Genomic DNA, 12,866 nt, shown 5'->3' with positions numbered 1-12,866 from the left:
GCTGAGGAAGGCTTTCTTATCTCTTCTTGCTATCCTTTGGAACTCTGCATTCAAATGGATGTATATCTTTCCTTTTCTCCTGTGCCTTTAGCTTCTCTTCTTTTTTCAGCTATTTTTAAAGCCTCCTCGGACAACCATTTTGCCTTTTTGCTTTTCTTTTTCTTGGGGATGGTCTTGATCACTGTCTCCTGTACAGTGTCATGAACCTCTGTGCATAGTTCTTCAGGCACTCTGTCTATCAGATCCTTTGAATCTATTTGTCATTTCCACTGTATAATCATAAGGTATTTGATTTAGGTCATACTTGAATGATCTAGTGGTTTTCCCTACTTTCTTTAAGTCTGAATTTGGCAATAAGGAGTTCATGATCTGAGCCACAGTCAGTTCCTGGTCTTGTTTTTGGTGACTATATAGAGCTTCTCCATATTTGGCTGCAAAGAATATAATCAGTCTGATTTTGGTGTTGACCATCTGGTAATGTCCCTGTGTAGTCTTCTCTTGTGTTGTTGGAAGAAGGTGTTTGCTATGACCAGTGCATTCTCTTGGCAAAGCTCTGTTATCCTTTGACCTGCTTTGTTTTGTATTCAAAGGCCAAATTTGCCTGTTATTCCAGGTATTTCTTGACTTACTATTTTTACATTCAAGTCCCCTATAATGAAAAGGACATCTTTTTTTTTTTTTTTTTTTTTTTGAGTGTTAATTCTAGAAGGTCTTGTAGGTCTTCATAGAACCATTCAACTTCAGCTTCTTCAGCATTACTGGTCAGGGCATAGACTTGGATTACTGTGATATTGAATGGTTTGCCTTGGAAATGAACAGAGATCATTCCATTGTTTTTGAGATTGCACCCAAGTACTGCATTTTGGACTCTTTTGTCCAGGAGTCTTCGGCAGAGGCATGAGTTGGCAGTAAACCACAGAGTCTCCCTAGCCAACAAGAGTGAAACAAGTGAGTGACAACAGTCTTTATCCACAGCAAAAGAATAGTATAAGAGCATCCCTGTCAGCATTATCAAACACCTGCTATGTGCCCAGGACTTTGCTCTATGTTGGGAATAAGCAGGTACTTTAGACACAGTTCCTGCCCTCACAGATCTCAGTCTGGAAGGAGAAACAACCTTCCTTCCAGGAAGGAGAAAATCATATTACATATAATATGGACTTCCCTGGTGGCTCAGTCAGTAAAGAATCTGCCTGCAGTGCAGGAAAACTGGGTTCCATCTCTGGATCTGGAAGAGCCCCTGGAGAAGGGAATGCCAACCCATTCTAGTATTCTTGCCTGGAAAATCCCATGGACAGAGGATCCTGGTGGGCTACAGTCCATGGGGTTGCAAAGAGTCAGACACGACTGAGCAACTAACACCCAAAAACAACATGCACCATGATGTATGGCACTCTGAAAGCAGATGTAGAGGACTGAGCCCACAGAGAAAACAGGCATTAGTTTTACCTTCCTCTGTCAAAGAAAGTGAATGGCAAACGAATGCATGATGACTGGAAGCATTTGCTTTTGATTAAGTGCATATTTAAATATCACCCCACCCTCAAGCTCATGCCTCAGTCTCAGTCACGTGGCTGCTTTTACTTTCTAAAGGGAAAGTAAGAAATGGAATTGGGAAGATTTGGAGCATGAAATCGGTCTTAGATGCTTTTTTGTTTATTTTGCCTTTGAAAACTACACAGCTCATTACAGTGGAAACTAACACAAATCTCATTACAAAGTGGATGATACAGAAGGCTTTACCTTTGCTTCATCTTGTGGAACTTCTTTGAAAACAAATCATCACCCCAGGGTGAAGAAAACTTTGAAAGCTTTCGATTCTTTCTTCTTAGTGTTGAAAATGCAAGTATATGTGTGATATTCACACAAGAAAGTGTGATCATTTGGTTGTTAAGAGAGATGTGATATTGGACAAAATTTAGAAGGTGGCAAAGTTTATTTTCTCCTGTGGGGCCGATTCCTTCATCTTCCTGCCATGTGTGCGTGCTAAGTCACTTCAGTCGTGTCTGATTCTTTGCAACCCTATGGACGTAGCCCTCTAGGCTCCCCTGTCCATGGGATTCTCCAGGAGAGAATACTGGAGTGGGTTGCCATGCCCCTCTCCAGGGGATCTTCCCAACACAAGGATTGAACCTGCAGCACTTAAGTCTTCTGCATTGGCAGACAGGTTCTTTACCACTAGCACCACCTGACAAGCCCTGCCACCCTACTTTTATTCCCTCTTCCAATTCTTTCAGAACTTGAGTGCTTTATTTCTTGACTGTTTCATCTAATCCTCCAAGCTGACATAAGAAAAAGTCTGAAACTTCTTCACACTAAGGTATAAATGGCTGATAATAGTTTATAACCAAGTCTCTCAAACTGGGGCAGCAGAAGGTGCCAAGGGGCACCTGGTAAAGCTTTGGAACCAACATGGCACATCTCTGAGACAACAAACTTACTTGAAGAATTAGTAAGGAAACATTATTTTATGTTAAAACAAACACAAATATAATACGGAATGAAATGTGAAATGATTGAATGAATGAATCACACTAAAGTAAATTGTTACAAAAGAAATACCATGCATGAGGCTGAAACCCCAGAGCCCTGGGGATGGCAAATCCTCTTCTGTCTCCTCTGCCCTAGTGGGTAAGCCCAGCAGACTCCAGCTATAGACGGATGGATGAGGCTCTTGAAGAGCCCTGTAATGGGAGACCTTAGGGTCAAGACCCCACTCCAGTACTCTTGCCTGGAAAATCCCATGGATGGAGGAGCCTGGTAGGCTGTGGTCCATAGGGTCGCTAGGAGTCAGACACGACTGAGCGACTTCCCTTTCACTTTTCACTTTCATGCATTGGAGAAGGAAATGGCAACCCACTCCAGTGTTCTTGCCGGGAGAATCCCAGGGACGGGGGAGCCTGGTGGGCTGCCGTCTGTGGGGTCACACAGAGTCAGACATGACTGAAGCGACTTAACAGTAGCAGCAGCAGTAGAGGTAATTCAAGCAGCAAGCCTGAATTGAAAGTAAATTCAGCAAGGGCCTAAAAATTTTTTGTAACTTACTAAAATTAAACAAAGGAATACTAAACACCAACACTATCAACTTTATTATACACATTTTAAAGAGTAGCTATAGGGTATGGCATATTTCACTTTCAAAACTTTTCAGGATTGCCGACCCTCATGGTTTGAAAAAGATGCTTGTAAACCCATGTTGCTTTGTGGCAGATGGATGCACGAAGAGGCATTTTTAAAACGACATATTTCTTTTAGCTACGTTCAAGATGCTTGATGTATGGACCCCTCTGGCAGTCTGGTGAAGTTTACGGACTCCTTAGAAAAAGTGCTTTTAAACACATAACATAAAATATACAAGAATCTGATTAACTAGATAAACAGTTCAAAATATTTAAAATCCAAATTTGTGACCTAATAAGACATTCACTTCTTTCTCAATATATTAAATAACAAGCTCTAGGAGTAGGCTGAGTGCCAAATTTCCAAAAGGTGATAGGTATAAATAGCCAGTGAAAATTATTTTTTTAAATCTCTGAGGTAACTGTGATGTGGTAGAAAAATACCTGTAATTTCTTTTGATGGCAAAGTAACAGTTAATGTGGGTACTTCTGTGGTTTCTTGCCAACATTTATACTTGAAGGAGGAGCTAAATTTCAGTTAGAAGTTGGTGAAAAATAAAAATGTATTTTTCTCATGCATGTTCATGAACCCCAAATGATATGCCCTTAGATAAAAAGGTTCTAGATTCTCTTGACTTCAGACTGAATTATTTCCAGCTATTCTGATGCCTTAGATCCTTGGGACAGAAAAAGCAGTGAGCAACTTTTATTTAAGTGATAAGTAGACTTTGATGAGCCTTTCGCAACCCCTATCACCATCTCCACCGTGCAGATCATCCAAGTTCTGCTCTTGGGCACAACCTTGTGTTCCAACTCCATGTCCCTCCTCCTGGTGGTCACAGAAGAAAGGTTCTAAATTTCTCAGACCCACATGAATTCTCCAAACTGCCTTTCCCAACAGAATACCACCTTCTCCTTCACCTCCATTATCTATCTTTAGCCCCTGTTTCCCACTGTCTTAAAGGTCCTAGCAAAATGACTCACAATTCACATATAATAGATTTAGGATGTTTGCAATGTCTAAGCACAAATCCATGAAGTAAGAGGATATGGTCACAGAAATAGGTCTTGAAAGCCACAGAAGCAACCTTCTAACAGCTTTAGTCCTGAATTGGAACCCCACCAGCGTCAGTGTTTGAGATGCCACTTTTCCTAGAAAATAAGAAAGAAAGAAAGTAAATATCATTTTTTGAACACTTAAGTTTCCTGTGAATGGTGCTGCATTTATATTTTCTCAATCTCCTAAAGAAAGAAAAAAACAGGGAGCTATTAATATCCCCATTTATGAATGAGGAAAGAAGCTTGAAAAGTTTAAGTAACCTGCCCAATGTCATACACAGTTCTATTAAACTGATTAATTAACTATAGGGAAATCTCTTTTTGCTATACTTCTGCAGACTTTTTTAGAGTGCACAGATCAACAGGTGATTTTTTATATGTCCAAAGAAAATGAATAAGAATCTAGTTGGAATTTACAACAGATAAATGGCTTGAACCTTTAAACCAAAGAATTTGAAAGAATCCCATTCTACTTTGCCTCTACTTAGATAAAGGAAGGAATGAAACAAAGTTTCCTTGTGCTACTTATCAATGTCTGTCATCAAAATGCATGGCTAAATCATTTATATGCCTGCTGGTTTCCAAATGAATCATTAATCACTGTCAACAGTGATGAACGGTACCCTCATAAGAAAACGTTATCACCATTTGTAGTCACCTTCATGGCTGTAAAAATGTATGTTCTCATACAACTATAAAAACAAGCTGGCTGACAAATGAACATACCTTCTGCTCTGTATTTTTCAAAACAGGTTAACTGTACATTTCTTTTTTTTTTCCATTTCACACCCCACGTTTGACTAGTAGCTTCCAGGTAAGGCCCCCCACACAGCAGAATGTGGTTTAGAAGGATCAGAAAGATGTTCAGCTAGACTAAAACAGCAGATGATGTAATGATCTGAGCCTGTGAAAACCAGGTCAAACCAAATTTGTTTCTGCCAGTTTGACAAGGCCACTGGAGCCCTTTACATGTGCCTTCAGTTTGTCTCTGTTGTGTCAGCCTCTAAATAAGGGATTTTTCTCCTGTGCAACATGCATCTTTCTTGGTCAAATGCAAGGTACCTATTGTAGCCAACTGTTCCTTTCTTCCAAGCAGTTTACTGTAAATAGTGTCTAAGATACACGTATGAGGAAGCAAGGACTTTAAAACAACACATTTAGGCTGCTAATCTTCTGCTTTTAGCATCTTTGATTTGTAAAGGACCTGTAAACATCAAATGGTATTTGATACTGTGCCTAAGTGACATTTGATTTCAGTTCTTACAATTCTATTATTGTCTTAAAATAAAAAGTGCATGATGGATGCTCCAGAAAACAACACTAGAAATTATATTTAATGTATCTGTCATGGGACTAACCATTGTCTTAAAACAAGTTCAGCCACCGAGAGGACAATTCTGTCTTTAGAAAGAAGAAATGCAACCTTTGGCTTCTCAAGAAGCTATATCCCTTCTCCAGTAACTTTCCCAAAGCTTTGACTTAAGGTTTAGGATTTCCAAAATTTGACTGACAAAGCTAAGTGTACCGTGCCCCCATATTGATGTCATTCATTTCTAATATTAGCAGCTGAGCAGCCCAGGTTCACTTGGGAAAGAGGAGCTTTTATTTTGAGTTGAACGGGAGCACATACTAAAAATGAACACAGTGAGACTTTCTTCTGGTATGTCTGACACAGATAAAATAGGGAAGCTAGTGCAGTGCAACTGCCTTGAATTAAATGGAAAAGAAATTCTATCTATTTGGACATTTGATGTGCTTCCAGAATTTTTGGTAGCCTCACCTGTGCTAATGCTGAGGAATTAAGAGACAAAATGCCATCACATTAAGCTGTTTCAATGCACAGTGTCACACAAGGTCATGAAGTGAGCATGAAAATTCCATTGAGTTGGACAGAGGAGGTTCCAGGACACCTGTCCCAGCCCAGTGTGATGTGTAAAGTTGGCCATTATTTGGTGCTCGAGCCACACAAACAAGCTTTTGGATGATGTATTTTGGACTCATTAAATCAAATGTGTCAAGTATTTGGGCTTCCATTACCCAGCAGAGCTTAAACGGATCAAAGTGGCTAAATAATCACCCCACCTCCGCTTAGTATTGTGCAGACAGGAACGTGGGCTGGATGGAGATGTGCCATTTGGAATCACGGAAATTGTGTTGGAAATCCACATGAACTGGAGGAAGTTATTTCCTCCTATCTTCTCCATCTGCTAAGTGAGCGGCAAGAGTGCTTTACTGGGTAGGAGCCTCACAATGAAACTTATCCCTGCAAAGAGTAAGGGCAATGGACTTAGAGACCAGGTATGGCTTATGCACAGAAAATACCTCTCACTTTAAAAAAACAGCTAACTGAATTTGGTAATCATTCCATTTGTTCTTGTTATTTAGTTGTTACATTGTGTCTGACTTTTTTGTGATTCCATGAACTGTAGCCTGCCAGACTCCTCTGACTGTGGGATTTCCCAGGCAAGAATACAGGAGTGGGTTGTCATTTCCTTCTCCAGGGATCTTTCCAACCCTGGGATCAAACCTGTGTCTCCTGCATTGGTAGGCAGATTCTTTACCACTGAGCCAACAGCGAAGCCCAATCCTTCCACTTACAGAGAAGAAAATAATAATCTGTGAAAAAGTTAAATAAAAACACCAAGGCTCAATGTGAGACCTATCACCACTGTATAAATAATTGTTTGTAATTGAAAAATCTTCTAAGGCTTTCATTCCAGAAAAGCTGGCCTGGGTGTTCAAACAGCAGTGGCAATAACATGGGCCAGGTTGAGTACTTGCTACTTTGCAGTTTGTATTGGCCGGCAGTTCCCAAGTTTCTCAAGTTTGGCCCTGCAAACCCGTATCAGAGTGATCACTGTCTCCCTAAATCACTGGCATAAGGGAACTTAGAGCAGGTCTCCCTACCTTGGGTGCTGAGATGCTGCTCAGTAAGTGCCCAGTGTCATAATCTCGCCCTTTTTGAGTTTGTTAGAAAAATTTCTTCCTCTGCATAATTTTCTGCACCAAGTTCCTGTTCCCTATTGTGCTCTAAGTCACTGAAAGATATTAAAATTACATGAAATTTCTTACCTGGATCTCTTCCCCCATGACACCCACATAGTTATGCAAGTGCAAGCCTGAGACAGCTCCTCCATGTGCTGTCAAGAACCTCCATGGGAGGACATCCCCCACTCTACAGTGATTACACGGTTGCTCTTCTGCGTCCCTCAGAAAAGGATAGAGAACTCCTTAAGGGTAGAGAACTGTGCCTTGTTCCTCTCTGTATCTTTATGACCTTACACATTGCTTTGAACATGGTAATCTGTCAATAAATCAGTAATTCATCAATGTCAAATATCTCTACCTGGAAGACTGTTATTCACTTATATATTTTCTTTGATTTTTTTGCTCTGGTGTAAGTCTTTTTTTATACTCCCCACTATATAGCTTTCACTCTATATTCCTACCCTTTAAAATCAGTAGACTTTTAGACCACAAAGCAAATCTTCTGGCTGTACATCCTGTGGTTTTCTGAGAAACTACTAAAAGAACAATTCCTTACGCAAATTAATTTCATGGGAGAGGTCCAAGTATTTTTCTCCTACTTAGCAGTTCAAAATATTTTTCACACACACCTTTATGCAATAGTTTCCTGCCAGGTAGACATATCCAATTCATATGGGAAATTTAGCACTATGTCTGTGACAGCATTAGAAGAGTCAGGAAGCACCAAAAATAATTATGCTTTTGCATTTGTTTACTGTGAACACATTAGCATACATTATCATGTTCCAGTCCCACAACAGCGATGCTGGAAGAATGGCATAGACATTGCTACCCCATTTTACTATGAAGAAATTAGGGTTAGAAAGGAAGTGATATATCCAAGGAAGTCCAAGGAGGAAGTGATATCTCCAAGGTCACCTAGCTGGTTGCAACAAAGTCACAAAAATCTGGATCTTTCAACTCCTCTCAGTGTAATGTCCTTTGAACCAGGCTAGGAAAGGAACTGTGTTGCTTAGGTGGAATTTTATAGACAGTAGCAAGCAAGGAAAAGAAATAGATGCAAAAATAAGAGCACTGATTACTAGCTCTAAAGAAATCAAACTGTAGGATAATCAAGAGAGAATTTGGAAGAACTGAGCTGTAGAAAACTTTTTAGAAAAGTTGGTTCTGTTTTGTTTGGATAGAAGCAGGGAGAAAAGCTATATTTTCATAAAAGCATCTGATCAGAAAGTAAGGAATACACTTTTCTACCGTGTTTCAATAACGTCAGCTTCATCTCTTCACACTGGATCCCTACAAACTTCTATGAGATATCCTTTCTCTGAGAATTCGATTTCCTCTCTGATGGCATTAGGCAGATGACAGGAAGATGGGTTGGGTCTGGGTCTCCACAAATACCTTACAGTTAAGATTAGAGCACCTAGTTCTTTTTCTACTTAAAGAATGAAAATATATTTCCTCTCCCTGGATCAACTTTTAAGGATGAAAAGCAAAAATGTTGAGGAAAGGAAGAATCATTTAAGGACTGTCTGACCTTTTTGTAGGAATTTTGTGTAGTTTTTTAATAAAAGTAATCTAATTTAGTTTAAATAGCCTAAAGGATTATTTTGTATTTGTTCTTTTAATATTCCCTATCCATCTGTAGTAATACTTTGCTTTAAAGGTCAGTTCATCTGTTACTCAGCCAACAAATGTTTATTAAGGGTCCACCATGGGCCAGAATCGATTGATGAATGAAGAATGACTGACGGGTAAATAATCTACAAATCTTGCCCTCGAGAAGAGAGATATTACATTTGTAAGAAAACTGATAAAGAAGACCAATAGGGCTGAAAAGCTGTGTTTTGTGGGGACCCTTTGTTGCTGTGCTGAGCCTAAGGACATTTTGGACTTTAAAGCACCCAAATAGGGATGAAAGAGACTCTTGCCCAAACCACAGGCCTGCATCTGGAGCTCTACCCCCACCACGGCTCTAGTCAAGAACAGTGTCATAAAAGGTTAAGTTTATATACCTGAAACTAACACAATGCTGTTAATCAACTATATTTCAATTAAAAAAATTTTAAGTGAGATTTAATACTCACAGATAAAATTCTACCCGAGGAAACGATGACCATGTGTTGCTTTATTTTTATTTTAGGAATCTTGGAAAATCAGGACTCAGAGTTTCTTGCTTGGGTCTTGGTAAGTACTCAGGGTAACACGTAGGGGTGAGCTGGGAGGTGGGAGATTGGAGGGAATACCAGGGAATGATTGGGGTGTAGGTCAGGACCCAGTCTTGGGAGAGAAGGGTCCTCCTGACCAACGTTGCCTCACTTCTTCTGAGCATACAACCCTTCTCCTTTCCTGCCCCACACAGCCCTCTGCCACTCAGGCCCAAGGGGCTACTGTGATCATAATGTCTTCTGGGGGCCTGTTAAGCAAAAAGAGATCTGATATTAAAGCACATCTTAGAGGAAGAGACTCCTCTGTTATTATTCCCTTTCTAACAAGGGTACAAAACCTCATGGCATGTGGGTGTATGCACAATTCACCTGTGACATCATATGATTTTTTTTCTGTCCTTATCTTCCCTTTCCCTAATTTTCTCGTATTTTTCTATTTTGATGTCTTTATATACTCCACTATTCTTGCCTGGAGAATTCCATGGACTGAGGAGCTTGGTGGGCTACAGCCCATGGGGTCACAAAGAGTCAGACACAACTGAGCAACTAACACACACACACACACATTCACACATATACTTTTCTAATGTACCTTAAATGCTTTAGGGACAAGATAAATATTTAAAGACAACTAAGAAGAGATGGCGATTTTAACATCATAAGAATAAATCTGAAATTATAAAATCTGAATGTGAGGCTTGGGTCGTCATACAGCTTTTAGACACTCCCCAGATAAGGGAAAGGCCACTTTGCTGTTGAGGCAATTCAACGTCATCAGAACTGTTTCTGTAACTGAAGAGAGTCTAGACCAGGATGGTAGCTGAGGACTTAGTGAGAGGTGGTAGTCAGAATACAGAGAGCTGTGTTCTGAAGGTTGAGCCTGGCAGATCTTCTGTTGGATTCTATTTTGGTTGCAAGAGAAGAGTCAAAGATGACTCTAAGGTTTTTTGCCTGAGCAACAGAAAAGATGGAATTGCCAGTAAGTGAGATGTGGAAGAATGAAGGAAGAGAGACTTAGGAGAGGAGGGAGCTGATTGATTTGGGACATATTAAGTTTAAGATACCTATTAGACATCCAAGAAAAGACATATATGTATATAGGCAAAAGGATATATTAATCTTGAGTCTAGAAGTGAGATCTGAGCTGGATGTAGAATGCTGTAGGAGTCATCAACATGTATATATTATATAAGCCATGACACTGGATAAGAACATTAAAGGAGTGAGTATAAATAGAACAGAAAACAGAAGAACATGGTCTGTGACCTGGGAAGTCCATTAAGTTGAGAAAATTAAGTTGAGGAAGAACCAACAAAGAACATTGAAAACAAGCAGTGGGTTTTTGTTTTTGTTTTCAAAAAAACAGATGAGGAAAACCAGGAGAATAGGGAATCCTAGAATCCAACATTTCAAGGGGGATAGAGACAACCTCTGTCAATGCTGCTCATGAGTCAAGCAAGATGAGGGTCAAGAATTGATCATTCAGTTTAGCTACATGCAAGTCACTAATGACTTTGAAAAGATCCATTTTGAAGGAGTAAGGGGTTCACTGACACATGACTGGAATATGTTCAAGAGAGCTTATAAAGGACTGGCAGCTGCTCTTTTGATGACTATTTCTATAAAGAGAAGCAGAAAATGGAATGGAAGCTGGACAGGTAGGTGTGGTCAGAGGGGATGCCCTAACACATGGAAGAAATGACAGCACATGCATATGCTGATGGAGAAATTCATTTGAGAAGGGAAAACAATGGTTAAGATAACTAGAGAAAAAAATACCTGGAATGGCTTCTGGAAGACACAAGAGGAGAGTAACATGAAAGAAGGCAGAGTACATGGGCTTTGAGGCTGGTAGGTGGATTGACAGGGTGACAGAAGCAATATCTTGTAGAAGTTGTTTTCTTCTGCTTCTGTATTCTCAGTGAAATCAGAAGCAAGGTCATATCAGCTATTAGCGAGGATGGAAGAGTGGTGTTGAAAGTTTGAGGAGAGAGAGAATTTCTAGGAGAGTAGAAGAGGGAATCGGAGAAGGCAATGGCAACCCACTCCACTACTCTTGCCTGGAAAATCCCATGGACAGAGGAGCCTGGTGGGCTGCAGTCCATGGGGTCGCACAAAGTCGGACATGTCTGAGCAACTTCACTTTCACTTTTCACTTTCATGCATTGGAAAAGGAAATGGAAACCCACTCCAGTGTTCTTGCCTGGAGAATCCCAGGGACGGGGGAGCCTGGTGGGCAGCCATCTATGGGGTTGCACAGAGTCGGACACGACTGAAGTGACTTAGCAGCAGCAGCAGAAAAAGAAGAGTGAATGGACCAAGGTAATGCATCAGAGTGGCTAGACAGCATTAAGGATCTGCTTCAGATTTGTGCTAATAAATTTGAAGAGACCATCTCCATGGTTGGGTGTTTTTCTTCCAGTCGTGTTCAGCCATGCAAGTCCAGGTGGGGTTTTACAAGGGCATAAGCTAAAAAAGAGAGGCAATGATGCTGAGGGATTATGCAAAGGGGTGATTGTAATGGTGGACTTTGGGGTTGAAGCTGAGCAGGTAGGAAATTGAGGACTAAAGCCAGGAAAAGGAGGAGACAGAAGGACAGTGAAAAGTGGGAAGGGTCAGTGAATTGTACATCCAGAGGACCAAGGGATTGTTGGAGTAAGATCCGTAGAGACAGTAGAACAGAAGAATAGAAAGTGGTATGGGGAGGGAGGTGGGAGGGGGGTTCAGGATGGGGAACAGATGTACACCTGTGGCAGATTCATGTCACTGTATGGCAAAACCAATACAATACTGTAAAGTAAAATAATAATAATAAATTAATTAAATTAAATAAATAAATAAAGAGTAATAAAAATACAACTAAATCTCTTAGTGAAAAAAAAAAGTGGTAGTTGGAAAGAAAAATTCTTGAAATTGAGATTATGGGGGGTCCTGCCCTTGTTAAAGTCTAAAGCATGTCCCTTGGGAAAGAGTGACTGAGGTTGTGCTGAATGCAAGATAAGTAGACCAGAAGAGGTCAAGAAGCTGAAAGACAAAGGTGTAGGGAAGGATTGATTACCTTTGGGGTCACTGAAATCACTAAAATGTATGGCAAAACTAATATGGGAGAGAGTGACGGTGAACCAGAGCTAAACTTTTCCTATGAGAAGGACTGACTAGGGATGAGTAAGTAACACGGGGGGACTGATGATGTGAGATTCAAAGTGGGTTTCATTCAGTTCAGTTCAGTAGCACAGTCATGTCCAACTCTTTGCAACCCCATGGACTGCAGCACGCCAGGCTTCCCTGTCCATTACCAACTCCCGGAGGCTACTCAAACTCATGTCCATTGCATTGGTGATGCCATCCAACCATCTTGTCCTCTATTGTCTCCTTGTCCTCCTGCCTTCAATCTTTCCCAGCATCGGGGTTTTTCCAATGAGTTGGTTGTTCACATCAGGTGGCCAAAGTATTGGAGTTTCAGCTTCAGCATCAGTCCTTCCAATGAACATTCAGGACTGATTTTCTTTAGGATGGACTGGTTGGGTCTCCTTGC

General features: G+C 40.5%; 1 protein-coding gene across 2 annotated transcripts in view; it reads left to right on the top strand.

The window, feature by feature from the left end:
• Window positions 1-12,866, top strand: part of KCNAB1 (potassium voltage-gated channel subfamily A regulatory beta subunit 1) — a 450,359-nt gene that overhangs the window by 306,075 nt on the left and 131,418 nt on the right. For both annotated transcript variants that reach the window (XM_005201728.5, NM_001025336.2), the window contains 1 exon segment: window positions 9,307-9,350. In XM_005201728.5, the coding sequence (XP_005201785.1) occupies window positions 9,307-9,350 (44 nt within the window).

This window comes from Bos taurus, chromosome 1, assembly GCF_002263795.3.
Source record: "Bos taurus isolate L1 Dominette 01449 registration number 42190680 breed Hereford chromosome 1, ARS-UCD2.0, whole genome shotgun sequence".
NCBI lineage: Eukaryota > Metazoa > Chordata > Mammalia > Artiodactyla > Bovidae > Bos > Bos taurus.
The sequence above is the reverse complement of the archived record's forward strand: the minus strand, read 5'-3'. Positions and strand labels throughout refer to the sequence as shown.